At 44.8% G+C, this 27,033-nt stretch overlaps 1 protein-coding gene across 1 annotated transcript in view; it reads left to right on the top strand.

Moving 5' to 3' along the window:
• Positions 1–1,985: 1,985 nt before the first annotated feature.
• LOC132827865 (E3 ubiquitin-protein ligase TRIM65-like) overlaps positions 1,986–27,033 on the top strand; it is a 35,139-nt gene continuing 10,091 nt past the window's right edge. The window contains exons 1-3 of the mRNA XM_060844618.1: positions 1,986–2,422; positions 6,129–6,224; positions 9,421–9,654. Coding sequence (XP_060700601.1) covers positions 1,997–2,422; positions 6,129–6,224; positions 9,421–9,654 — 756 coding nt within the window. The 5' untranslated portion in view covers positions 1,986–1,996. The remainder of the gene's footprint in view (positions 2,423–6,128; positions 6,225–9,420; positions 9,655–27,033) is intronic.

The following is a 27,033-nucleotide window of genomic DNA, read 5'->3' as shown; positions in this document are numbered from 1 at the left end:
GCCTGAGTCGGGAATTAAACCCGGGTCTCTGACGCTGTGAGGCAGCAGTGCTAACCACTGTGCCACCGTGCCACCCACGGCATCAAGATGTATGGGAAGAGAATGGGAATGTGGCATTGAGATGGATCTGAACCTGTGCTGTACTGGTCTTTGTTTTTTGAGATAAAGCATCAGAAATGATCATATTGAATGACAGAGCCGACTCAAAGGGCCAAATGACCTACTCCTAATTTCCATCTTTTTATTGAAAAGAGACTGGCCAGGGGCTGTGCTTGAGAATGGACAGGTCACCTGCAACCTCGGTAGATAAGGCAAGTGCAGGTGAAGATGGTCAAAGGCTTTGTCATAGATCTCTCTGAGATTAGGGGAGGTTCCACAGGATTATAGAGGGGTAAATGTGATGCCCTCTTCAAGGGTGGCAGAGCATTCAGGGTACCAATAAGGCCAATCAGTGGTAATGTTTTAGAAAGAATAATCAAGGATAAAAATTTACAGAGACTTGGAGAGTTTGAGTTAATTCAGGAGGCAGATTTGAAAACAGGATTCTGTTTGAGTAAACTGACTTTTTTTTTGATAATGTACATGAAAGGAATGCTTTGGGTGTTGTCTGCATGAGTTTTCAGAATGCTTTTGACAACATACCACGTCAAGCATTAGTGAACAAAATTGGGACTCATTGAATAGGAGGGTCATTTATTGAGTGCAGTAAAGTATTGGTTTATGGAGAGAAACCAGAGGGTCGTGGTTCATGGTAGTTTTCCTACTGAGGGGTGATGGACCTCTCTTATTGATATGTGTAAATGGCTTAGATAGTGGAATAAAAAGTAAAATTTCAAAGTTTGCCAATGATATTAAACTTGGAGAGGTGACAGACAGTGACGATGATATGAATCAACTGCAACAGGTCATAGACTAGAAGAATGCACAGAATGTGGCACATGGAATTTAAAACAGCAAAGTGTGGGGTCATGCATTTTGGCAGAAGGGTCAGAGTGGAGTGAAATATGGAATTAATGGCACAGCTCTGAAGGATGCTCAGTGATTCAGAGTCCTGAGACTTCATGAGCACACCTCTTTGAAAGTGGTGGGGCATACTGAAAGATCATTAATGTTTTGGAATCTTGGGTACAAGACACTGGGTACAACATCCACACCGCACTTTAAGAAGGCTAGAGGGATCTTCGGAAATGGAGGGAAGGATGGAGTTGAGAGGGGTGATTGGGGAGGGAGTGATGCTGGGGGAGGGATGAATTGAGAGAGGGGTGTTGGAGAGGGGGTGGTGTTAGGGAGGGGGGAGTGGGTAGTGTAAGGAGAGTGGTAAGTTGGAGAGAGGATGGTTTAGGAGAGAGGAAGGTTGTGATGGTTTTGGGAGATGGGTGAGTTGGGGAGGGTGTGATGTTGGTAGAGGAGGGAGGATGGGGAGGGACTGGTGTTGGGGAGGGCTGAGTTAGGGAGGGGGTGGTGTTGGGAGAGGGAAGAATTAGGGAGGGGCTGGTATTGGGAGATAGGTGAGTGGGGAGGATTGCTTTGGGGGGAGTTAAGGAGGACTGCTAGTTTAGAAATGAGAATTGGGTAGGGGAGTTGCGAGAGGGGGAGTTGCGGGGAGTTAGGAAAGGAAGGGTGTTTAGGTAGGGGCTGGTATTGGTGAAGGGTGCATGGGAGGGGTGGTGGTGTGAGACAGGTGAGTGGGGAGAGTGGTGTTGGAGAGGGAAGAGTTGTGGGGGGGGGGCTGCTGGTTTTGGAAGGAGAATTGGTAGGGGGAGGTGGTGTTGGGGGGGGGGAGTGATTTGGAAGGGGGGGAATTGGGAGGTTAGCTTGGGGGCGGGAGGTGGGAGTGGTGGTGTGAATAATGGGGGAGGGGGAAGCTTTTGGAAACAGAAGGAGTCCAGTGTGGCTCCAGAGGTGGGGAATTACCCCTCTGCCCCCCTCAACACTGGAGACAGGAAGGAGGCTGTACTTTCGGTTTCACTTTGCCCAGGGAGCTGCCGGCTGTACCATGGCCGCTGCTCATTGCCAGGAGCTGGAGGAGAAGCTGCTGTGTGCCATCTGCCTGGACATGTTCAGCGAGCCGGTCACCATCTCCTGCGGCCACACCTTTTGCCTGCGCTGCCTCCGGGCTCACTGGGACAGGCAGAGCCCTGCTGGCCCCTTCGACTGCCCGAACTGCCGCAAGCTGTTCCCGCAGCGGCCCGAGCCCCTGGCCAGGAACCCGCTGCTGGAGGAAGTGGTCAATTACCTGAGAGTGCGGAGCCCCGAGACCCCCCTGTCCCCGGCAGCACAGTCCGGCAGCTGCCCCCATCACCGCAGAGCCCTGGAGTTATACTGCAGCACCGACCGCCAGTGCATCTGCTCGGTCTGTACCACCGGCAAACATAAAGGCCATGACCTGATCACTGTGGAGGATGCCAGGCTGCAGAGAGAGGTCAGTCTGCAGTGGGCACAGCCAGAGGTCAGGGAGAGAGAGAGGTCAGTCTGGAATAAGCACAGCCAGAGATCAGGCAGAGAGAGGTCAGTCTGGAATGGGCACAGCCAGAGGTCAGGGAGAGAGAGAGGTCAGTCTGGAATAAGCACAGCCAGAGATCAGGCAGAGAGAGGTCAGTCTGTAATGGGCGCAGCCAGAGGTCAGGAAGAGAGAGGTCAGTCTGGAATGGGCACAGCCAGAGGTCAGGGGGAGAGAGGTCAGTCTGTAATGGGCACAGCCAGAGGTCAGGGAGAGAGAGGTCAGTCTGTAATGGGCACAGTCAGAGGTCAGGGAGAGAGAGGTCAGTCTGTAATTGGCACAGCCAGAGGTCAGGAAGAGAGAGGTCAGTCTGTAATGGGCACATCAAGAGGTCAGGGAGATAGAGGTCAGTCTGCAGTGGGCACAGCCAAAGGTCAGGAAGAGAGAGGTCAGTCTGTAATGGGCACATCAAGAGGTCAGGGAGATAGAGGTCAGTCTGTAATGGGCAGATCAAGAGGTCAGGGAGAGAGAGGTCAGTTTGGAATGGGCACAGCAATGGTGAACCAGGCAGGGCTGATATAGAGAGATTTGTTTCCCCTCTCGGACCCAAAGGCCATCAAGGGGTGACCCACCTAAGACAGGGATGGGGAGGAATTTCCTCTCTCAGAGGGTTGTGAAATTCTTTACCCCAAAGGGAAGGGGCTGTGGACAGCGATTTCCTCTACCTTACACACCACCCCCTCCCCAACTCCCCCTCCTCAGGCCTGTCAAGGCTTGGTTATGAAGTGTGTTCAGAAATGAGATAGATTTTTAATCATTAAATAGCCGAGCAGGGCAGTATAGCTGACTTTGGCTCCTCCACTTTATGGTCCTATTTGACCAATTGTGATGTCTCTCTGCCTCCCCTCACTTCCCAATGGTGCTTCACCTGATGGCATAGCGTTGGGCAGTGTCACATCCTCCTGTTGGAATGCAATGCTTCCACCCTCCATGCCAAAACAGACATGCCCCCTCAGATTTGCAAAGTTGTGGGGTCATTTCCCCCCCCCCCCACCCCCGAGCTCATGGTGAGGGTCCAGCGCCAGCACTCTGGCCTATCTGGATCAGAAGTTACATCAAGGACTATCTGTCCTCTTGGTAAGAAATCATCCCATGTTTTGGCACCATTCGGTCAAAAGGCAGGGGGTATCTTACCCTGTATCCCATCCAAAGTTTAAACAGTGGCACTGTTAAAATAGCAGAGGGATTAGCCGAGGGGCCGAATAGCCTACTGTCTTATTCCATCAGCAAATGTGGGTCAGAAACAGTCTGGGATGAGGGGAACAGAAGAGAAATTCAATCTGTGAATGGAGGAGAGCTCCTCATAAATTCTGTCTCTCTCAGTTACTGGGGTTGGGGGAGCAGTGTAGGAATTGAGTTGCACAGTGGTGCTGTTTTCTCTGATTCATCATCCCCATGGTTAATAAATGCCAGATTTGTTCGGGGGCACATTTACCCTTCTCCCCCGTGTACTCCAAGCACTGGAACAAAATACTCCAGCTGAGGCCAATTCAAAACTTTATAAGGATTAAATACTATTTCCTTCATTTTGTTATATTCCTGTATCATTGCAACCAAACATTCCATATTTGCCAAACAGCCTTGCCCACTTAAATAAGTGAAAAAGATTGTAAATGCTGGAAATCTGGGACAAAAACAGAAATTGCTGGAGAAACTCAGCAGGTTTAGCATCGTCTGTGGAGACTGAAATAGATCAATATTTCAGGTCTGGTATGACTTTTCTTCAGAACTGAGGGGAGCTGGAAAATGGATAGCAGTGGTTTAAGAAGACATATTATCAAAGACAACTAGCAATGGGCACTGAATGCTGGTCTAGTCAGCGATGAGAGTGAAATTAGATTACCTACAGTGTGAAAACAGGCCCTTGGGCCCAACAAGTCCATACCGACCCACCGAAGAGTAACCCGCCCAGACCCATTTCCCTCTGACTAATGCACCTAATACTATGAGCAATTTAGCGTGGCCAATTTACCTGACCTGCACATCTTTGGATTGTGGGAGGAAAACAGAGCACATCCACGCAGAGAATGTGCAAACTCCACACAGACAGTCACCCAAGGCTAGAATTGAACCTGGGAGCCGTCGTGCTGTGAGACAGCAGTGCTAACCTCTGAGCCACCATGCCAATCTTAGATGAATTATTCATGTTAACATAGTAAAATGTCCCATGGCATTTCTCAAAAGTGTAAGTGAAGACACAACCTAAGGAGGAGGTACTAAGAGAGTGGCAAAAAACAAATTATTGAGATAGTATTTTTAGGGCAGTTTCACAGGAGAATATGGAAATGTAGTTGATTATTCAATGGAATTCCAAAGTGTGGGCTCCAGGTAGCTGATGGTGTGGTCATTGATGGGAAGGAGAGTAGAGAGTGATGGACCTGCACATATGGATCGCGCCCAAAGAAGACAGGAAGACTTTTTTTGTGCAGCAATGAATCTGCCCTGGCACTGCTCAAGCTGAACCCAGTCTTCTCTTAGTTATACCATTCCTTATTCTGATGATGTGATCTTTCTGTCCTTTTCTTCACCAGTCTCCTTTCCTCTCCTTGTTCTCTGTCTTCGGCAATGCCTTTCTCTCGCCCAGTTTTCCTGCCATGTTCCTTAATTTTCTCCAGTATCTCTCGCTTTCTCTTGTTGTCTATCTATCTTTTTCTTTCTCTCACTGTCTATCTGGAGTTCTACAAAATGGCCTCATAGGATCAACGGTCACATAATGTGACAGGGAAAGATTACAACTCAAACATTACCTTAGATGGAAATTCCAAATATAGTGATTCATATTGGAGTTACTGGGAATTGTAGCAGGTATTGTAATGATGACCTACGGATATTTTAAAATGATAATCACTTATACACAATGAGCTATGTACAATGTATGTTGTGTGTTTAAGTTCAGAGTCAGTTGCCAGCATAGGAGATGGAGAATAGTGAGAATACAGGTTTATGCTTGCAATGAACACAATTCACAGTAAATGAGTTTGCATTTAGGTAGCACCTTTCACAACCTTGGGATGTCTCAATGAGCTTCACAGCCAGTGAAAAATATCTCTGAAGATGTTACCTAGTACGGTGACAAAACATCTGAACATGGTACTTCCAGCTCAGCGAGCAAACTTACATCCAGGGAAAAATATATATTTAAAAATATTGTTCGCAGAGAGTGCGTGTTACTGGCTGGGCCAGTGTTTATTGCCTATCTCTGTTTGTCCCTGGAGAAAGTGAGCTGCCTTGTTGAACCACCATGGTTCATGGGGATTAGTTGCAGCCACAGTGTTGCTGGGGACGGAGTCCTAGCGTTTTGTAATATAGCAAATGCAGCATCCAAGTGCCTCACAGCAAAGTTTCACAAATGGCAAAATGATAATGACCAGAAAATGTAATTTAGTGATACTGGTTGTGGAATAAATATTGGCCAGGAACAACAGGAGAGCAGTCAAATACAGCCATAGGATCTTTCATGCCGGACTGAGAGTGCAGACAGGACTCAGTATTCCTCTCGTCAGCCTTTCCTTTCGACTTACACTGGCATATCAATGCAGACACAGCGCTGAAACCTTGACACTATCCAATTCCAAGGTGTCAAGGTTAGAAATTATTAACTTATTTACTTTTTAATCAAATCTTTCAGAAGGAACTTATGGCAAAGCATGAGGAGGTGAGGCGACAAGTGAAGAAGACAGAAGAGTTAATCGATACACTCAAACAGCAGAAGATTTCCGTGAAGGTAATGACCAATTCTGATATCTGGGATGAAGGTCTTATGCGGAAAAATTAAAAATGACACAACACCAGGTTATAGTCCAACAGATTTATTTGAAAGTCATGTCATTTTTAACTTCGTCCACCCCAGTCCAACACTGGCACCTCCACATTGAAGAACAGTTAGACAGGCTGGACCTCTGTTCACTAGGATGGAGAACAATGAAAACTATCTTATTGAGACATATAAGACCCTGAAGGGATTTGGAGTCATAGAGATGTACAGCATGGAAACAGACCCTTCGGTCTAACTTGTCCATGCTGACTAGATATCCTAAATATGTCTAGGCGCACTTACCAGCATTTGGCCAATATCCCTCTAAACCCTTCCTATTCATATAACATCCAGATACGTTTTAAATGCTGTAATTGTACCAGCCTCTACCACTTCCCTTGGCAGCTCATTCCACACATGCACCATCCAATGCGTGAAAAAGTTGCCCCTTAGGTCCCTTTTAAATACTTCTCCTCTCACCTTAAACCTATGTCCTCTAGAACTGGACTCCCCCACCCTTGAGAAAATGCCTTGTCTATTTATCCTATCCATGTGAAACTCGAAAGGGTTCAGAAATGATTTACAAGAATGTTGCTGGGGTCGTAGGGCTTGAGTTATAGAGAGAGGCTGAATAGGCCGAGGCTATTTTCCCTGGAGCGTCAGAGGCTGAGGGGTGACCTTGTAGAGGTTTATAAAAACATGAGAGACATGGCTAGGGTGAACAGCTAAGATCTTTTCCCTTGGGAGGGGAGTCCAGAACCAGAGGGTATAGGATTAAGGGGAGAGGAGAAAGATTTAAAAGGGAAAGAAGGGGCAACATTTTCACCCAGAGGGTGGTCCGTGTATGGAATGAGCTGTCAGAGGAAGTGGTGGAGGCTGGTACGATTACAACATTTAAAAAGCACCTGTGGGTACATGAATAGGAAGGGTTTAGAGGGATATGGGTTAATTGCCGTCAAATGGTATTAGATTAATTTAGGATATCTAGTTGGCATGGATGAATTGTACCGAAGGATTTGTTTCTCTGCTGTCCATCTCTATGACTTGACAGGGTGGATTCTGATTGGATGTTTCCCCTCATGGGAAAGACTAGACTAAGAGACACATTTTAAAAAAAACTAGGAATTGCTGGCTTGTTGCTGTTTTGATTTCCCTGGGTAACACAAATGTTCATATCTTCATATCAGGTCAAATTAGTTTGTGAAGTACTGAGGTAAGATGCTTGACTGATCAGTGACTGAGGTAAAAACAATGACTGCAGATGCTGGAAACCAGATTCTGGATCAGTGGTGCTGGAAGAGCACAGCAGTTCAGGCAGCATCCAAGGAGCAGCGAAATCGACGTTTCGGGCAAAAGCCCTTCATCAGGAATAAAGGCAGAGAGCCTGAAGCGTGGAGAGATAAGCTAGAGGGGGATGGGGTGGGGAGAGAGTAGCATAGAGTACAATGGGTGAGTGGGGGAGGGGATGGGGTGATAGGTTCAGGGAGGAGAGGGTGGAGTGGATAGGTGGAAAAGGAGATAGGCAGGTAGGACAAGTCCGGACAAGTCATGGGGACAGTGCTGAGCTGGAAGTTTGGAACTAAGGTGAGGTGGGAGAAGGGGAAATGAGGAAACTGTATAAGTCCACATTGATGCCCTGGGGTTGAAGTGTTCCGAGGCGGAAGATGAGGCGTTCTTCCTCCAGGTGTCTGGTGGTGAGGGAGCGGTGGTGAAGGAGGCCCAGGACCTCCATGTCCTCGGCAGAGTGGGAGGGGGAGTTGAAATGTTGGGCCACGGGGCGGTATGGTTGATTGGTGCGGGTGTACCGGAGATGTTCCCTAAAGTGCTCTGCTAGGAGGCGCCCAGTCTCCCCAATGTAGAGGAGACCGCATCGGGAGCAACGGATACAATAAATGATACTAGTGAATGTGCAGGTAAACCTTTAATGGATGTGGAAGGCTCCTTTAGGGCCTTGGATAGAGGTGAGGGAGGAGGTATGGACGCAGGTTTTACAGTTCCTGCGGTGGAAGGGGAAGGTGCCAGGATGGGAGGGTGGGTTGTAGGGGGCGGGGGGGGGGCGGATCAGTGACTGAAGCTGGAATTAACAGATGTGTTCATTCAGACATTTTTTCTTAAGTGGTTCCATGGATTTGCTCACTCTAGGCTTTTACCAAAGTAATCAACATATAAATAGCCTCACAGTTTATGGGAGTACAGTCTAAACAGGCATTTATCTTCTGAACTGAGAATTGATTACACTGGTATCCTGTGATAACATGTAGACATGGTCAATATACACTGGGAGATCAATGAGTCATCTGCAAGATCAAAGACTCACCAAATAACATGCGAATACATATGTCTGCACACAAATACATGTGCATATATCCCTGCAGTATACATGCCTACATATTTAGATGTGACTTGGAGGAGCCGATGTTGGACTAGGGTGGACAAAGTTAAAAATCACACAACACCAGGCTATAGTCCAACAGTCACATGTAGCCAGACTAGGTAAGGATAGCAGATTTCCTTCTTTGAAGGATGTTAGTGAAATAGATTGTTTTTTATAACAATCGACAGTGGTTACATGGTCACCATTAGGGTGGCACAGTGGTCAGTGGTCAGCACTGCTGTCTCACAGTGTCTCAGCAACATTCTATGGAGTTTGCACATTCTCTCCATACCTGTGTGGGTTTCCTCTGGGTGCATCAGTTTCCTGCCACGGTCCAAGGATGTGCAGGTTAGGGTGGATTGGCCGTGCTCAGTTGTCCATAGTGTCCAGAGATGTGCAGGCTCGGTGGACTAGCCATGGGAAATTCAGGGATAAGGTAAGAGATAGGGGTGATTCTATGACAGGTGCTGAGAGGCAGCAGTGCTAACCACTGAGCCACAGTAATGTGGTTTTAAACTCCTGTTCCTAGAGTATTAACCTGGCGGTCTGGGTTACACGTCTAATGGCATTACCAATACCGCACTGCCTACCACCTCACTGACAGCTGCTCCAACACTGCGGCACTCTGGGTCCTGCACTGGGAGTGCGTGAATCGGAAGGCAAGGTGCTTTTACTGGAGCTGGTACCTATAGGGGGAGCAGGCTGGTGGTGAGGGAGGTGGGGGGAGGGGATGGTTGGTCACTGGGACTACCAGCTGTTTCTTTCAGTGAGGTTTGTTTGCTGTGATTTCAGGACTGTGCTTCTCGGACACAAAAAAACTACGGCAACAAGTTTGAGATGTTGAGGAAGGAGCTGGAGCAGGTGCAGGATAAAGTGTTGCGGTACATTGAGAACGAAGAGCAGCTCGTTGTGGAGCAGACTGACAGTGCTCTGGAGAAACTGGAGCGGAAGTCTGCTGACCTGAAGGAGATCAGCCTGAAGCTGGTGACCACGCTCAAGAGTAATGACGCTCTGCAGATCTTACAGGTACGGTTGGTCCACACCCATGTTGTTTGAATTGCATTGACACTGACACATTCCCATTTGCTGTCCAGACAACATTCTGCTTTTCCACTCATCAGTAACTTCTCCGATTCATTCTCAGATTTTTGAAGGAATTAATTTTTCCTCATTCCTGGATGTCATGTTTTTTTTTCTGTCTGACGCAGCCTGAAGTTGCAGTTGTCATCTTGACTTTCTGCTCTGTGGCAGTTGGTGCTTTCGCTTGCCATGCCGCCAAGCTTGAGAGAACGAGATCAGCTACAGAACACATAGAACATAGAAAAATACAGTACAGTACAGGCCCTTCGGCCCTCGATGTTGCACCGATTCAAGCCCACCTAACCTACATTAGCCCACTATCCTCCATATGCCTATCCAATGCCTGTTTAAATGCCCATAAAGAGGGAGAGTCCACCACTGCTACTGGCAGGGCATTCCATGAACTCACGACTCGCTGAGTAAAGAATCTAACCCTAACATCTGTCCTATACCTACCACCCCTTAACACGGGCTCAAAATTAACTTTTCGAGTATCTGTCACCTACTACCATCCACTGCTCTCCAGGAGAAACAAAGAGAAAGTTCAGCATAACTAAGCTCAACAATATTGATCAATGGGAAGTGTCATAGCCTGGAAACAGACCCCTTCGGTCCAACCAGTCTATGCCTACCATAATCTCAAACTAAACTAGTCCCACCTGCCTGTGCTTGGCCCGTTTCCCTCCAGACATGTACTTATCTAAATAAGTTTTAAATGTAACTACCTGTATCTGCCACTTCCTCTGGAAGTTCATTCCACACATGAACCACTTTCTGTGCGAAAATAAATGTCTTTTCGCCCCTCATCTTAAAAATATGCCCATTAGTTTTTAAATCCCCCATACTAAGGAAAAGACACCTGCATACACCTTATCTATGCCCCTCATTATTTTATGAACCTCTGTAAGGAACCTTTCAACCTCCTACGCTCCAGTGAAGAAAGACCCAGTCTATCCAGCTGGTGGCATGGTGGCTCAGTGGTTAGCACTGCTGCCTCACAGCACCAGGGACCTGGGTTCGTATTCCAACCTCGGGCAACTGCCTGTATGGAGTTTGCACAATATCCCTGTGTTTGCCTGGGTTTCCTCTGGGTGTTCTGATTTCCTCCCACAGTCCAAAGATGTGCAGGTTAGGTGAATTGGCCATGCTAAATTGCCCATAGTGTTAAGGGATGTGTAGGCTAGGTGCATTAGTCAGGGGTAAATACAGGATAGGGGAATAGGTCTGGGTGGGTTACCCTTCGGAGGGTTGGTGTGGACTTGTTGGGCCGAAGGGCCTGTTTCTACACTGTAGAGAATCTAATCCAGCCTCTTCTTATAACTCAAACCCTCTATGCCCAACAACATCCTGATAAATCTTTTTCTGAACCCTCTCTACTTTAATAATATCCTTCCTATAACAGGATGGCCAGAACTAGACACAGTATTCTAGAAGGAGCCTCACCAATGTCCTGTACAATGTCCACCAAAATGTCCCAACTCCTATACTCCAATGAAGGCAAGTTTGCTAAATGAGAGACATACAGCAGGCGGGGACAAATATGTAAATAGAGAAAGTTAACAATAGAAAGAGGGGAATGGAACAGAGAGATAATGATGAAGGATGGAAACAGAGGAAGGATAATGGGGGGGGGGTCAGGAGAGGTAAAAGGGACAAAGAATGCAAGGGAGAAACCGGGGATTGGAAAGGAGAGAGAAGTGGGTATCTAGGGTGGTTGCCTGTCACCCACCCTACCTCTGTCTCCCTGTTACCCTCCCTGCAACCTCTTCCTATCCATTTCTATCACTTTTGTACTCTCCCTCCAGATATCCCCTTTTTTTCTCTCATTATCTCTCTGTTCCATTTCCCCCTTTCTATTGTTAACTTTCTCTATTTACATATTTGCCCCTGCCTGCTGTATGTCTCTCATTTAGCAAACTTGGGCTGAGATAAAGGAAGAGAAACAGAACTGACAGAGTAGAGGCAAAACCATGTATGTCTATCAGCGGCATGAGGGGCATAGTGTGGGATAAAGAACTAACAGCTGAACACTGATGGAGCATAGCTTCAGATGGGTTTCAGTGTCAGGAATTTGGATTCATCCATCAGCATTAGACAATTTTCTGACACAGTTCCCATGGTTACATGAAAGGACATGATCCATGACCCCAGATATACAGTCCACTGGATCGTAAATTTCATCCTGAACGTTTTAGTTGCAAGAAAAGCCAAATGCACAGGGGTGATTATTAAACTGACATTTTACACATTTCTATTCCTCCCTCTCTCTCTCTCTCACAATCACTGAAATATCTGTTTATCAAGTGTTGGAGTTTGGAACTGAAATGATCACTTCCTGTTATGCTTGGTGTTGAAGTTCAGTTTGACAGAAAGGAGACACTTCTGTAGCCCAAGCACGCTGTGTTTAATACTCTTTCCTCAACCGGTTTGTCATTGACATGAAGCAAATTAGTAATGAGCAAGCAATAATTATTGTGTTATTCAACTAACTCTGTCCCAGTGAGGAAGGATATGGTGTTAAAAAAGCTGTTATTAAAAACAAAGTTTTCTGAGTCCCAGTTTAGAAAGTGTGTATGGGGGAGTTGGGCTGTTAACTGAGACTGTGGTCCAGACAGCAAAGAGAAATATGGATGGAATAGGATGATTTACACAGAGGGTGATTTATGTGTGGAATGAACTTCCAGTGAATGCATATTTAGTTACAATGTTTAAAAAACATTTGGGTAAATACATTAGTAAGAAAGGTTTGGAGGGATATGGGGGGGGGGAGGGCCAAGCGCAGGCAGGTCGGACTAGTTTAGTTTGGGATTGTGGTCAGCATGGACTGGTGGGATTGAAGGGTCTCTTTCCCTGCTGTATGACTATAACAAAGATCCCAGTTCTGGCTCACATGGGGGAGGGCTGGTTGGAACAGTATCAGCCTGTAAAAGGAGCTGGGTAACAACACTAGGTTTTCCCATCTGGGAGGGGCCTTTTGAGCATGGACAGCCCTTCTAAAGGAACATGACACAAACCGGGGCATTGAAGAAGCATGGCAGGTGGAAGAGCATAGAGCGGGCATGAGAGATCACAGGGGCTCAGGGGATGGATGGGGATGAAGGCTTGAGAACTTTCTAAGCTTGCAAAATGCAGTACCCAAGACTCTGAGGTACAGATGGTATATTAGGCACATTTTGACCATTTACTGCATAGTTCAGTGACCTCATCACACATTATAACGGAAGTGTCGGATGCTGCATGATAAAGAGCCTGAAACTGCTTGCATTCTCAACCACCATGCAGTCCAGAGGAGCAGGAACAATTGTGTCTACAGCTAGAATGTGGACAGCTCTCTCAGCGCTACTGTCTTCCTCACCCACCCTCAGGATCACTTGCCTACCAGGAGCGCTTTTGTGACAGTTCGTAGTTGGTCCTACTAGGGATGGAGCTGTGCTAGACCGAATCTAGAGAACGAAGCCAGTCAAGCGGTTGAAGTTTCAGTGAGTGAGCATTTTGAGGATAGTGACCATAACTCTATAAGTTTTAAGTCATTTTGGAAAGAGATAAGGATAGTGCCGAAGTGTCTAAGTTGGAGGAGGGCCAATTTCATTATCATTAGACAGATCTGACAAACAGACTGGGAGCAGCTATCTGTAGGTAAGGCTACATTTGGAAAATAGGACTCTTTTAAAAGTAGTATAGTAAGCATTCAGGGCCAGTGTGTTCCACTAAGAATGAGGGACAAGAGTGGCAAGTCCAGGGAATCCTGGGATACAAGGGATGTAGAGGGTTTTGTGAAAAAAAGAAGGAAGCATATGTCAGGTACAGTGCGTTAAAAACAGGGGAGGCTCTTGAGAAGTATAGAGAGTGTGGGATCACAAAATATCTTTAGCAGGTGAGATTAAGAAAAACCCCAAGGCTTTTTACAAGTATATTATTATTAAGAGGATTACGAGGGAAAGGGTGGGACCTATTAGAGACCAAAGGGATAACCTGTGCATTGAGCCAGTGGGTGCTGGATGTGGTCTTACGTGAATATTTCTCAGCTGTTATCACTGAGGAGAAAGACACTGTATTTGGGGATTTCAGTTGAGATGGTGAAGTTCCAGGACACGTTAATAAGAAGGAGGTAGCATTGTTTTAATGGGCATCAATATGCACAAATCCCCAGGGCTGGATGAGATGTATCCCAGGCTGCTGTGGGAGGCAAGGGAGGAGATTGCTGGGGCCTTGGTGGAGGTATTTAATATTTTGCTGGCCACAGGTGAAGTGCCGGATGACTGGAGGATAGCTAATGTGCAGGAAAGACAGTGGGATAGGCCAGGAAATTACAGACCAGTTAGTTTGTTATCAGCGGTAGGGAAATTCTTGGAAAAAATTCTAAAGGACAGGATTAATCAATACTTGGAAAAGCAGGGATTGATCAGGGATAGCCAGCACAGATTGGTTAGAGGGATGTCCTGTCTGACTAATTTAATTGAGTTTTTTGAAAATGTGACTAAATATGTTGATGAGGGTAATGCAGTTGATGGGTTTACATTGACTCAGTCAGGCATTTGACAAGGTCCCACATGGAAGGCTGATCCAGAAGGTAAGAGAAAATGGGATCCAAGGCAAATTGGCAAACTGAATCCAAAATTAGCTTACAAATAGGAGACAAAGGCTAATGATGGAGGGTTGTTTTTATCATTGAAAGATTATGACCAGCAGTGTACGACGGGGATTGATGGTGCTGGGAACCTTGCTGTTTGTTAAGTCCATTAGCAACATGGATGTAAATGTAGAAGGTATAATTAGTATGTTTGCAGATGACAAAAAATTGGGGGTGGTGTTGATAATGTGACAGATGGTCTCAAGTTACAGTCTGATGTTGATCAGCTGGTGAATTGGGAGAGCAGTGGTAGATGGAATTTAATCCTGATAAGTGCAAAGTGATGCATTTTGGGAGGGGATGCATTTGGCTCCTGATGTCGCACTTGGTCAAATGTAGCCTCGATGTCAAGGCTGACATTCTGTGCTCTGGAATTTAACTTTTTTGTCCATGTTTGAATTGAGGCTGTAATTACTAAGCAGATGCTGCTTGATAGCAGTGTTGATGGTAAACAACGAATATTTAAGAAGTTATGAGAGTTTCTGACTCAACGACCCTTTCTAGGCTCCCACCACCCTTTGAGTCAATAAAAGTCTCCTCAGTTCTCCTCTTAGCCTTCCACCTCATAACTTAAATCTGTATCCCCTGTTCATTGCTCCCACCTTATTATCCTTTCTATCTTACACATTGCTATCAGGTCCCCTCTTAACCCAAGCAGCTTCAAGGAAAACAATCCCAGCCTATCCAATCTTTTTTCATAGCTCAGACTGTCTAACCAAGGCTTTGCTTACTGTTGCCTGGAATTCTCTCCCTATTCCTTTTCTTACTCTCCCTCCCCCACCCTCTGCCCACCACCCACCAATGCCACTTCCTTCCTTTACAAGCTTTTGGTCACCTCAGCTAATGAGCCAATTCTTCGCGAAGGAGATGGCGAGTAAGAATTAGGTAAGTTCCCAAACTCATAAACCCATCTCCGTCGAGGAGAATTCGATTCCCACCAAAGGTGGATGGTGAAATTTGAAGTCAATAAAAAAAAATTGCAATTAAAATCTGCTTAATGGTGATCAGAGAACTGCAGTTTTGGTCTCCTTACTTAGAAAGAATGTACTGGCACGAGAAGGGATACAGAAGAGGCTCAAGAGGATGATTCCGAAGTTGAGGGGATTGGTTTATGAGGAGAGACTGAATAGACTGGGATTATATTCACTGGAATTTAGAAGAATGGGGGGGTGGAATTTATAGAAACATATCAAATTATAAGGGAATAGATAAGATAGAGTAGAGAAATGTCTCCACTGGTGGGTGAAACTAGAGCAAGAGGGCATAGTCTCAAAATTAGGGGGAGCAGATTTTGGACTGAATTGAGGAGAACTTCTTCACCCAGAGGGTTGTGAGTCTGTGGAATTCCCTGCCTACTGAAGTATTTGAGGCTTCCTCACTAAATGCTTTCAAAGCTAAGGTGGATGTTTTTTAAACAGTAAAGGTTATAGTCAGAGGGCGGGTAAGTGGAACTGAGACCACAAAAAGGTCAGCCATGATCTTATTGAATGGTGGAGCAGACTTGAAGGGCCAGATGGCCTACTCCTGCTCCTGGCTCTCATGTTCTGTTGTTGATTATTGTCGACCTATCTGGTTCAGTACCGATCTTTAGAGAAGAAAATCTGCCGACTCTATCTGGTCTGGCCTACATGTGACTCCAAACCCACAGATATGTGGTTGATCTTAAATTACCTTAAAATTGGCTGAGGGAGGTGACCAGGTCAAGAGATGGGAAACAAATAGCAGCTTTCCCAGTGACACATCCAAAAATAAAATAAAATCATTCTTGCTGGTTGGAGCAAAATGGCTTCACGTCATCTTTTTCTAGGTACAGGCTTGATATAACAACAGAGGCAGGCCAATGGTGAGGCTCACAGGCTAGAAGGTCCTCACCTGCACCCAGGCCAATTACCCTCCCCATACTCCCTCATCTGATATGCGTCCTACATGCCTACTTAAACCTCCAAGTCCATTCATAAGCCCCCTTGTCAAAGCGGCACGGTGGCTCAGTGGTTAGCATTGCTGCCTCACAGCATCAGGGACCCAGGTTCGATTCCAGCTTCGGGCAACTGTCTGTGTGGAGTTGCACATTCTCCCCGTGGCTGCGTGAGTTTCCTTCAGGTGCTCCAGTTTCTTTCCACAGTTGAAAGATGTGCAGGTCAGGTGAATTGGCCATGCTAAATTGCCCATAGTGTTCAAAGATGTGTAGGTTAGGTGCAATAGTTAGGGGAATGAGTCTGGGGGGGATACTATTTGGAGGATTGGTGTGGACTTGTTGGGCTAAAGGGCCTATTTCCACACTGTAGGAATTCTATGTCCCCTTGTTTTAACGATATCTGCTTACTTGCCCATGTTCTGTCATACCTCCGTGCTCTCTCTGTGTTCCCTACATGTATCTTTTGTAGCTGTTCACCCAGTATCCATTACAGACAGATCTCAGGAACCATGTCGCAGCAATGGGAAATGTTTGAAATAGACGTGAAAAATGAAATTGAAACCAATTTATTACGACTTTTACTCAAACCCTACATTTCATACAAAAGAAATTACAGACCCCTTGAAACCTCAAGTGATTATTGAGTTTAAAAAAACAAGCATTGATTCAGATTTCATATCAAAGACAGATAATTCTTTTTCCATCTCTTAAAATTGACAATTCAACTGTGGATGCAGGCCCCTGCTGAGATAGGTGGTTCATTAGCTTTTGAGATTCAGCCAAGTATTTGTAATGAGGCCACTTGTCAAACCAGACTTACAACTCTATACAACAGAGCCCATTGAACCTGGAAAAAAACTCTTTTCAATTATAGAGAAATTTATAAAATCATGAGGGGCATGGATAGGATAACCAGACAAAGTCTTTTCTCTGCGGTGGGGGAGTCCAGAACTGGAAGGCATAGGTTTAGGGTGAGAGGGGAAAGATATAAAAAGGACCTAAAGGGCAACGATTTCATGCAAAGGGTGAGCAGCCAGAGGATGTGGTGGAGGCTGGTACAATTACAACATTTAAGAGGCATCTGGATGGGTATATGAATAGGAAGGGTTTGGAGGGATATAGGCCAAGTGCAAGCAAATGGGAATAAATTAGGTTAGGCTATCTGAATGAGTTGGACTGAAGGGTAGGTTTCCGTGCTGTACATCTCTATGACTCCACAGAGCAAGTGGTCAGTTATAGAATTAGGAGCAGGAGGCTTCTCTCTTGATTCCTCACTTCCAGACTAGGGTTCCCCATTGGTCTTAATGGCTCCATCTGATTTGCAAGGTAATTAAACCTGGGTCCCTGGCACTGTGAGGCAGCAGTGCTAACCACTGCTCCACCGTGCCAGGGTGGGAGTACTCTGGTCCCAGCACCCTGATCCCCCACCAGGCAAATAACCAGAAACGGGAATCCTGGGCATCAGAAATCCTAGATCTGGCTCCCACCTGCCATATTTAAGGGTCTCTTAGCCCAACTCAGTGAAACTCCAAAATATCTTCTCATGTAGCAGGGTGTCATATCATGTTATATAAGGCTTCTGTGCAGCATCTTGGGATATTTCACTCTGGTAAAGGTGTACGTTGTTGTTGCTGCTAAATCGATTAGTGGGAGGGAAGGTTTTTTGGTTTTGGAAATTGTAACTACAGTGAACGGTCTTGACTGTTAACATAGCGAGTTCTCGGTTTACTGCTTCACTGTACTAGGATACTGCAGTGATGAGAAACTGCAATTTATAAATCGTTAGAAAAAATCATGAGTTTATCAATCAGAGGGCAAGACTGTCAAAGATTTAAAGAAGTCCCCTATGCATAACTCAAATCAATTGTGTGCTCTTCGCATCACTTAGTTATCAGAATCAATCATGTTCAGTCTATTTGTTGATCTAAATAAATTTGCATAATATCTTATTACACACCTCTGACATGTTTGTCACACGCTGAATCATACTTATAAGAAATATGGCAACCGATTTATAGGAATACCCCACAGTCAGCAGGTTTATTATCAAGAACAAGTAATCTTCTTTATTTCTGTCTGTATTACAGAATTATCTGTGTGGCACGTATGTCAGAACTACTGATCTGTTCACTGATTTGACAGAAGTACCTCCCCTCTTTTGTAACTTAACGACCTGTGTTTAGCTTGGTTTTGAAAGTCAGCTTTCAGGAGGGGCTATTTTGAGTTTCAGATTTCCTCAGATGTATTTGAAGAGTAAATACATTGAACCCAGCTTGGATCATAGCCACAAATGCATGGAACTAATTGCAGGTTTACTCGAACAACACCCAGGCCCAGGAACTGTCAACAACAGGCCCTGAGCTGTCTGCCTGAATCAATCCACAGTGACGTCTGAAAACTGCAGTTGCTGAGATTGTGAAAGGTCTGGACCAGGAAATTTGATTCAGGATATTGGATGAAGCAAGATTATGCTCAAAGCTGTGAAGTGAATGAGTCAATGTAGAAAGTGCATTACACCCCTCAAAGCACCTTTGGTAAGGTTACGGCAAGAGCTTTAACTTTTTAACTTCCCTATGCTTCTGCAGACAATTAGAAAATGTAGGAAATGCAGCTCAAGCAGCCAGTATCAGTGGGGAGAGAAACAGAGTTAAAGTGTCAGGTCAATGAACAACTGCAGGCTAATGGAAAAGCTCAGGTTTTTAAATACACATCGAGCCACAGCACGAGTTCAGAGAATAAACTGAAGAGAACAAACTATGATAGAAGACTTCTTTTCTTCCATGGGATATGGGCATTGCTGCCTGGGCTCAGCAATAATGCTCATCCCTAACTACAGTCCAGGAGTTGGTGGTGTTCCACATCCTAGAACCTTGGGGTGTAGTGGCACCCACAATGTTGTAAGGGAGGGAATTCCAGGATTTTGATCCACTGACACTGAAGGAATGGTGATATATTTCCAAATCAGGATGGTGAGTGCTCCTGGAGCTTGTTGCCTTAAGTATCCACTTCACTTTCAATGCATCTGTGACTTACTCCACACATACACACAAACAAATAACTGGAAAAGCGCAGCATCTGTGGAGAGAAGGCAGAGTTAACGTTTCTCGTTTTTGTTTCTGATTTACAGTATCCACAGTTTGTTCGGTTCTGACTTATTCCACTTGGATTTCAAATTAACTTGCACCCTTCAAATTTTAAATCCACCCATAATCACATTCTTTCGTCCTTTCCCTGCCCTCACAATGTTTCGTTCACTTAAAACCTGCTCGAAGCTGTTTCTGTTGTAGCCATGATGTGGAGGTGCCAGTGTTGGACTGGGGTGAACAAAGTCAGAGGTCATACAAAACCAGGTTATGATCCAATAGTTCGAATCCCTTTAGGCTATAACCTGATGTCATGTGACCTCTGACTTTGTTCCTGTAGGTGGAATTCAAAGGTACACAAAACTAATGAGTGGAAAATATTTCACTGTGTAGGAGGGTAACAACAGGTTGTTAATACCATCATTTATTACTTATAGGCCTAGGATTGAGTATCAAAGAATTCTTACTCTCACGAATGAATGATTATAGGAATTCTACTGTACAGTGTTCGATCAGTCAGTTACAAACTGTTTCTTTAATTGCACTACTTTCCCCACCCGTACACTCTTCCTGCATCTGCTCCCTCTTGATGAGATTGTTCTGATGATTTTCCTGTATTAGCTGGAAGCTTTCAGTCACCTAAGTTTTACACAATCGCCATATGCTAGCCTCTCCTTCATTGCATAGTATTTCTTCAGCAGCGAGAGATTGGGAAGTGTTGATGTCCAAAGGGATCTGGGTGTCCTTGTTCATGAGTCATTGAAAGTTAACATAAAGGTGCAGCAAGCAATTAGGAAGGAAAATGTAGAATCGCTATGGTGTGGAAGCAGGCCATTCACCCCTTCAAGTCCACACTGCCCCTCCAAAGAGGAGCATCCCACCCAGACCCATCCCATAACCCTGCATTTCCAATGTTTAATCCACTTAGCCTGCACATCCCCAGACACCATGGGGCAATTGAGTATAGCCAATCCACCTAACCTAGGCATCTTTGAACTCTGGGAGGAAACCCATGCAGACACGGGGCAAATGTACAAACTCCACACAGTCACCTAAGCTTGGAATTGTACCCAGGTCCCTGGTGCTTTGAGACAGCAGTGCTAACCACTAAGCCACCATGAATTGGCCTTCATCACAAGAGGAGTGAAGTAGAGCAGTAACATTGTCTTACTGTAGTTGTATAGAACCTTGGTGAGACCACACCTGAAGTATATTGTACTGTTTTCGTTTCCTTACTTCGGATATACTTGCCATGGAGTGAGTTCAACAAAGGTTCACAGGACTAATTGCTGGGATAGTGGGTTTGTCCTCTGAGGAGAAATTGGGGAGATGGTTTCTGTACTCACTCGAGTTCAGAAGAATGAGAGGTGATCTCACTGAAACATGAAAGATTCTTACAGGGTTGTGACAGGGGCTCTCTCAGTCTATGCAGTCCAGAACCAGGGGACACAGTCTCAGAGTAAGCGGCTAAGATAAGAATGACTTTCTTTACTCAGAGGGTGTGAATCCTTGGAATTTCAATGAAAAGTAGCCAATTGGCCGTTCAATTCCATTGTCATCTTCCTGTAGCAGTACAGCTTCAACTCCTATATTGCTAGCATTGATTGCAAATTTGAAGGGTTTCAAAAAAATTGGTGTAGCTAAACTGGTGCGGTGGTTAATACTGCTTTTAAATTCTCAGATGTCTCCTGGCATTGTACTGCCCACCGAAATTTGGTGTTCTTCTTTTGCTGTAAGCAGTGCCACCACGCTGCTGACATTGGGACAAACCTCCGGTAGAATCTTCTAGGAGAAAGTGAGGACTGCAGATCAGGCTGGAGATCAGAGCTGAAAAAGATTCCTGAAGAAGGCCTCATGCCCGAAACGTCGATTCTCCTGCTCTTTGGATGTTGCCTGGCCTGCTGCGCTTTTCCAGCAATACATTTTTCAGCTCCGGTAGAATCTGCTTTGTCCCAAAAATCAAAGCACTTCTTTCTTTGAGGATGGTTGTGGAAATTCCTCAAAAGCCTTCACCTTGGTGTTCTTTGGGGTTGATCTTCCATGGCCAGTGTAATATCCCAAGCACGTCACCTCTGCTCTAACAATTTCTGTTTTCTTTAAGTTTGTTACCAGTTTTTCTTCTTGTAATCATTCAGAGAGCTCTGCCAGCTGTACCATGTGATCTTTCCATGACTGGCTAAAGATCACTACAACATTCAGATTGACTGCACAGTTTGTTAATCCCGCCGCAAGTCTGTTCATGAGTCTTTGGAATGTGGCAAGTGCATTCTTCATTCCAAAAGGTATCACTTTTAATTGATAGAGCCCATTTGGGTTTACAAATGCAGAAACTTCTTTTGCTTTCTCTGATAAAGTTACCTGCCAAAAACCATGCACTGAGTCCAACTTTGTGATGTAACTGCCTTGTCCAACTTTCTCTATACAGTCCTCCAATCTTGGTATTGGGTATGAGTCTGATTTTGTTACGGTGTTGACCTTCCGATAGTCCACAAAAAATTGTTGAGTCCCATCAGATTTGGGAACTAACACGATTGGTGAACTCCACTCACTTTGACTTGGTTCGATGATATCTTCTTTGATCATTGCATCCACTTCCTTCTGGACCTGTGTGGCTTCAAAAGGATTAAGTCTGTAGAGGTGTTGTTTTATCGGAACAGCATTCCCTACTTCTACCTCATGCACAATAACAGGAGTCCTCCCCATTCTATTCCTGCATATGTCCTCATACTGCTGCAACAAACCTTTCAACTAGGTTCTTTGCTCCTGAGACAGGTAGGCCACTCATAGAGTCATAGAGATGTACAGCATGGAAACAGACCCTTCGATCCAACCCATCCATGCCGACCAGATATCCCAACCCAAACTAGTCCCACCTGCCAGCACCGACCCATATCCCTCCAAACCCTTCCTATTCATATACCCATCCAAATGCCTCTTAAATGTTGCAATTGTTCCATGCTCCACCACTTCCTCTGGCAGCTCAAGGACTTCTTCATTATTTAACGTATTTTTGGGCATATTAAACTTCACACCATCTGGAATTGATTCCTCACACTGTGGGGCAGTAACTACCATGTTTCACCAGTTTCCTGTCTGTATTATAGTAAGGTTTAAATATATTCACGTGACACGTAACCGATGCCGTTTTCTTTCATCTGGCATCTTTACCAGATAGTTCACCTGACTCAACTTTTTCTCAATTTGATAGGGATCACTAAACCTGGCTTTGAAGGGATTTCCTACCACTGGTAGCAATACTAATATGTCATCACCACAGGAAATTAGTATTTATCTGCCACCGGCTTCATTCTATGCTATGCCCTCTTCAGGTGCTGTTTGTTAACTCACCTACCTGATCTAACCTCTCCCTCACCCCAGAGACATAATCCAAGTGTGAGATCTCCGACTTTGGTCCTGTCAATTTCTCTTTAATTAATTTCAAAGGGCCCTCCCACTTCATGTCTGAGTATTAACTCAAAAGGAGTGAACTGAGTAGATTTGTTTGGGGCATCTCTAATGGCAAATAATACTTTATCCCAGTCATTCAGGTAATCCTGACAGTATACTCTCAATATGGTCTACATGTTCTGATGCCACCTTTCGTAAGCTTTCTGGGATTCAGGGTGGTATGCACTGGATTTAAAGTGCTGTATACCTAAGATGTTCATGACTTCCTTAAACAGCCTAGCAGTAAAATTAGACCTTGGTCTGACTGAATCTCTCTTGCAGCCAATACTGCGTGAAGAAAGCTACTAACTTCTCTACCACCCTTTTTGCCTTAATACTCTGTAATGGAATTGCCTCCGTAAATCTGATAGACACATCCATTATGGTTAGCGAGTACTGGTTCCCACGTTTAGATCTCAGGAAGGGACCTACACAATCAATCATAACCTGTGTGAAAAGTTCTTCAAATGTGTGAATTGGCAACAAAGGTGCTGGTCTTATTACCGCCTGGGGCTTACCTACCATTTGGCATGTATGACATGTATGGCAAACGTTAACCACATCCTTGTGCATTCCAGGCCAATAGAAATGCCTTTGTGCCTTGCCTGAATCTTCCTTACATCTAGGTGATAAGTGATGTGCTACCCATAACACCTCCTGTCTGTATGCAACACAATCTGATGCACTTCAGACCCATTTCTCATCTGCACTAACCTGCCGTGGTCTCCATTTCTATCTTTAAGATAATAACCCTCAGGAATACCTTCTGATTCCTTTTCTGAGCATGCACATAAAATATATATGTTTTATTGTCTTGTCTTTCTGTTGTAAGTCATAGAGTCATAGAGATGTACAGCACGGAAACAGACCCTTCAGTCCAACTTGTCCATGCCGACCAGATATCCTAACCCAATCTAGTGCCGCCTGCCAACACCTGGCCCTTATCCCTCCAAACCCTTCCTATTCATATACCCATCCAGATGCCTTTTAAATGTTGCAATTGTACCAGCCTCCACCATTTCTTCTGGCAGCTCATTCCCTACACATACCACCTTTTGCGTGAAAAAGTTGCCCCTTAGGTCTCTTTTATATCTTTCCCCTCTCACCCTAAACCTCTACTTCTGGAGTCCCCGACCCCAGGGAAAAGACTTTGCCTATTTACCCTATCCATGCCTCTCATGATTTTGTAAACCTCTATAAGGTCACCCCTCAGCCTCCAACACTCCAGGGAAAACAGCCCCAGCCTGTTCAACCTCTCCCTATAGCTCAAATCCTCCAACTCTGGCAAATTCCTTGTAAATCTTTTCTGAACCCTTTCAAGTTTCACAACATCTTTCCAATAGGAAGGAGACCAGAATTGCATGCAATATTCCAATAGTGGCCTAACCAATGTCCTGTACAGCAGCAACACGACCTCTCAACTCCTGTACTCAATGCTCTGACCAATAAAGGAAAGCATACCAAATGCCTTCTTCACTATCACTATTCTATCTACCTGCGACTCCACTTTCAAGGAACTATGAGCTTGCACTCCAAGCAGAGCAAACACAGACAATGCTTGGGGCCACCAGAATGTCGGCATAATGCACTCACAACCTAATTGATTAGTTTAAGGCAGGTGGGAGGAGAGAATACACATGAGTAGCGTACACTGCCCACTGAGATGTCTGGGCCCAGCCAACACCTTTGACAGAAATGCTAACAGTTTGATATGACCATTAGCCTTTCAGAACTAAACACCTCTGCCTGACCCTCTGCCTGTTCAGGTTTCCTGTATCATTACATCAAACAGGGTGCCCACGAACTGAACCTCAACTCCTTCTTCTTTCTCTTTAGTTTTTGCGTCTTGCTGTGACTTAGGATAATGGAATCTTGTTGCCACACAGCCTGGAAAAATTCAAGGGTATTTTTCTTTTAAACGCTTAGTTGCCTGATCTTCCTTTCGATTCTCTGCAACAAGAGGTGTCACTCCCACTTTGGATCCTGCTAAATCATTCCCAAGAACAAATTAGATTCCTGGAACTGACACTCTGTCAATCGCTCCCACTGTTACATCCCCAGTCTTGAGTTGGCACTTCAACCTGTTCTTACACAGGGCAACGCTAAAGTTCTGTTTGTCTATCCTGCAAACTACCACTGTCTCAGGTAACAGGTCAGGAAGAATGCAAATATGTTCATCTCTTACTATTATAGACTGATTAGATCCTGTATCTTTCAAAAGTATAACTTCTTTCCCTTCTCCTCCTGTTCTTTCTGAGTAAACTTTACCCACAGACGCAAATTCTTTTTTGAAGTCAGGCACTAATTCAACACCCAGCCCCTGCCTAGGCTGTGCACTCCCATGCAGCTTCTCGACTTTTCTTGGGGTTTCATTTACAACTTTCACTAATGCCACTGGCTTGGCCTGTTTTCCCGCATCTTTTCCCACAGTGCCTTTCTTTAACGACCAACTCTGTAACTTTATGTGACCCACTCCATTACCGTGAAAACACCTGAGGCCTTTCCATTTGCTTGGGCTTCTTTTTCCACCTGTGGTAAACTATTCCCAGGGTACTCTAATCTTTATTTTGTAGTGTAGGATCTCCCCTTCTCCCAATTTCTATCCCTCACAGGATAAAATTCCTGCCGGCAGCTATATTTTGCCTTATGCACCAATGTATATTCATCTGCTAATTCTGCTGCACTTCTCACCTGAACTTTCTGTTCCTCCATATGAATTCTTATCACTCTGGAAGTGAGTTTTTTAATCTCCTCCAGCAGAATAATCTGTTACAGCCTCATAGTCTCATCTATTTTTAAGGCCCACACCCATCAATCAAAATGACTCTGTTTAATTCTTTCGAACTCGACATAAGTCAGACCTAGTTCCTTCTTTGTGTTTCTGAACTGCTGTCTATACGCTTCTGATACCAATTCATTAGCACTCAAAATAGCCTGTCTGACATCTACATAATCTCTTGACCTCTCAACTGACAGCGCTACATATACCTCACCAGCTCTGCCTACCAGCTTAGTCAGAACAAGCATTACCCCCAAGTTCTCTGACCACTCCATCTGCCTGACCAATTTTCAAATGAAATAAAGAAGGCTTTGACATCTTTCTCATTAAAACGTGACAATATTTTAACATATTTATGTATATCACCACCTTCTGTCTTCAACTCCATCCTGTTAACTTGACTTTTCTGACTGATTCGTAACTTCTGAAGTTCAAATTCTCTCTTTCTTTCACTTTCTTCTCTCTCTGTCTCTCTCTCTCTCTCTCTCTGTTTCTCTCTCTCTGTCTCTCTCTCTCTCTCTTTCTCTCTCTTTGCTCAGCTAAGAATCTTCTCTCTCTTTTTCCTATCTCTTTTTCTTCTCTCTCTCTCTTCTCTCATGCCTCTTCTTTTCACTTTCTTTATTTTCCAATTTTAATTGCCTCAATCGTAATTTAAGGTTTTCTACCTCTACTGAACTTGTCTGTTTCTCTGACACACCTCAGTGACTAACTCCATTACAATTCCAGCTTTCCTTTTGTCCCTGATTAGACCCAATTCTAACCATTTGCTAATTCTAAAAATATGGCCTTTCTCTGTCTTTCTAAACTTTCTTGGCAAATTTGGGAATCACCTTCCAACCCCAGAACTCTTTAGCAACCTTAGGAGCCATTTCTCTCATTTCTATTTTAACCTACATTTTAATTAAAAGATCTCAGACACTCATCAGCAACTGTTTAAATCTGCTGGGATCTTTTTTACCCCAAAACTGCCCAAATCTCAGACTGGATCTGTCTAAACCTGTTCAAATCACGGACCCAAGCCCCCAAACTGTTACGGTGCGGCTGTAAACCCCTCTGTTAATTAAACTAAACCCCCTGAAAAACTCACCTCACCTCATAATCTGTTAAAATAGGAATGACAGAGAGCTCAGAAATTCCACTATTTAAAGAAAATACAGGGTGATCCCTATAACTGCAGAATCTTTTTCTATGGTTTCAGTTACCTGTGGTTTACCACAGCCCGAACATATTACAGGGAACCTTCCAGAACCAGGGAGCAGGGGGTTGCTGGGAAGGTAGATTTCCCATTGAAATGAATGGGTTTGCTATTATCCACGGTTTTGGGCTTCTGCGTTAGGTCTTGGAACATATCCCCCAAAGGTACAGGGGGATGACTGTAAGATCCGTTTATTCTTTAGCTCTAAAAGTGAACATTAAACAACAACTGTTCACAAATCTAAGATCCCCTTTCTCTTAACTGCTTATTATCTAC

The sequence above is a fragment of the Hemiscyllium ocellatum genome, chromosome 25, assembly GCF_020745735.1.
Source record: "Hemiscyllium ocellatum isolate sHemOce1 chromosome 25, sHemOce1.pat.X.cur, whole genome shotgun sequence".
NCBI classification, from domain to species: domain Eukaryota; kingdom Metazoa; phylum Chordata; class Chondrichthyes; order Orectolobiformes; family Hemiscylliidae; genus Hemiscyllium; species Hemiscyllium ocellatum.
The sequence above is the reverse complement of the archived record's forward strand: the minus strand, read 5'-3'. Positions and strand labels throughout refer to the sequence as shown.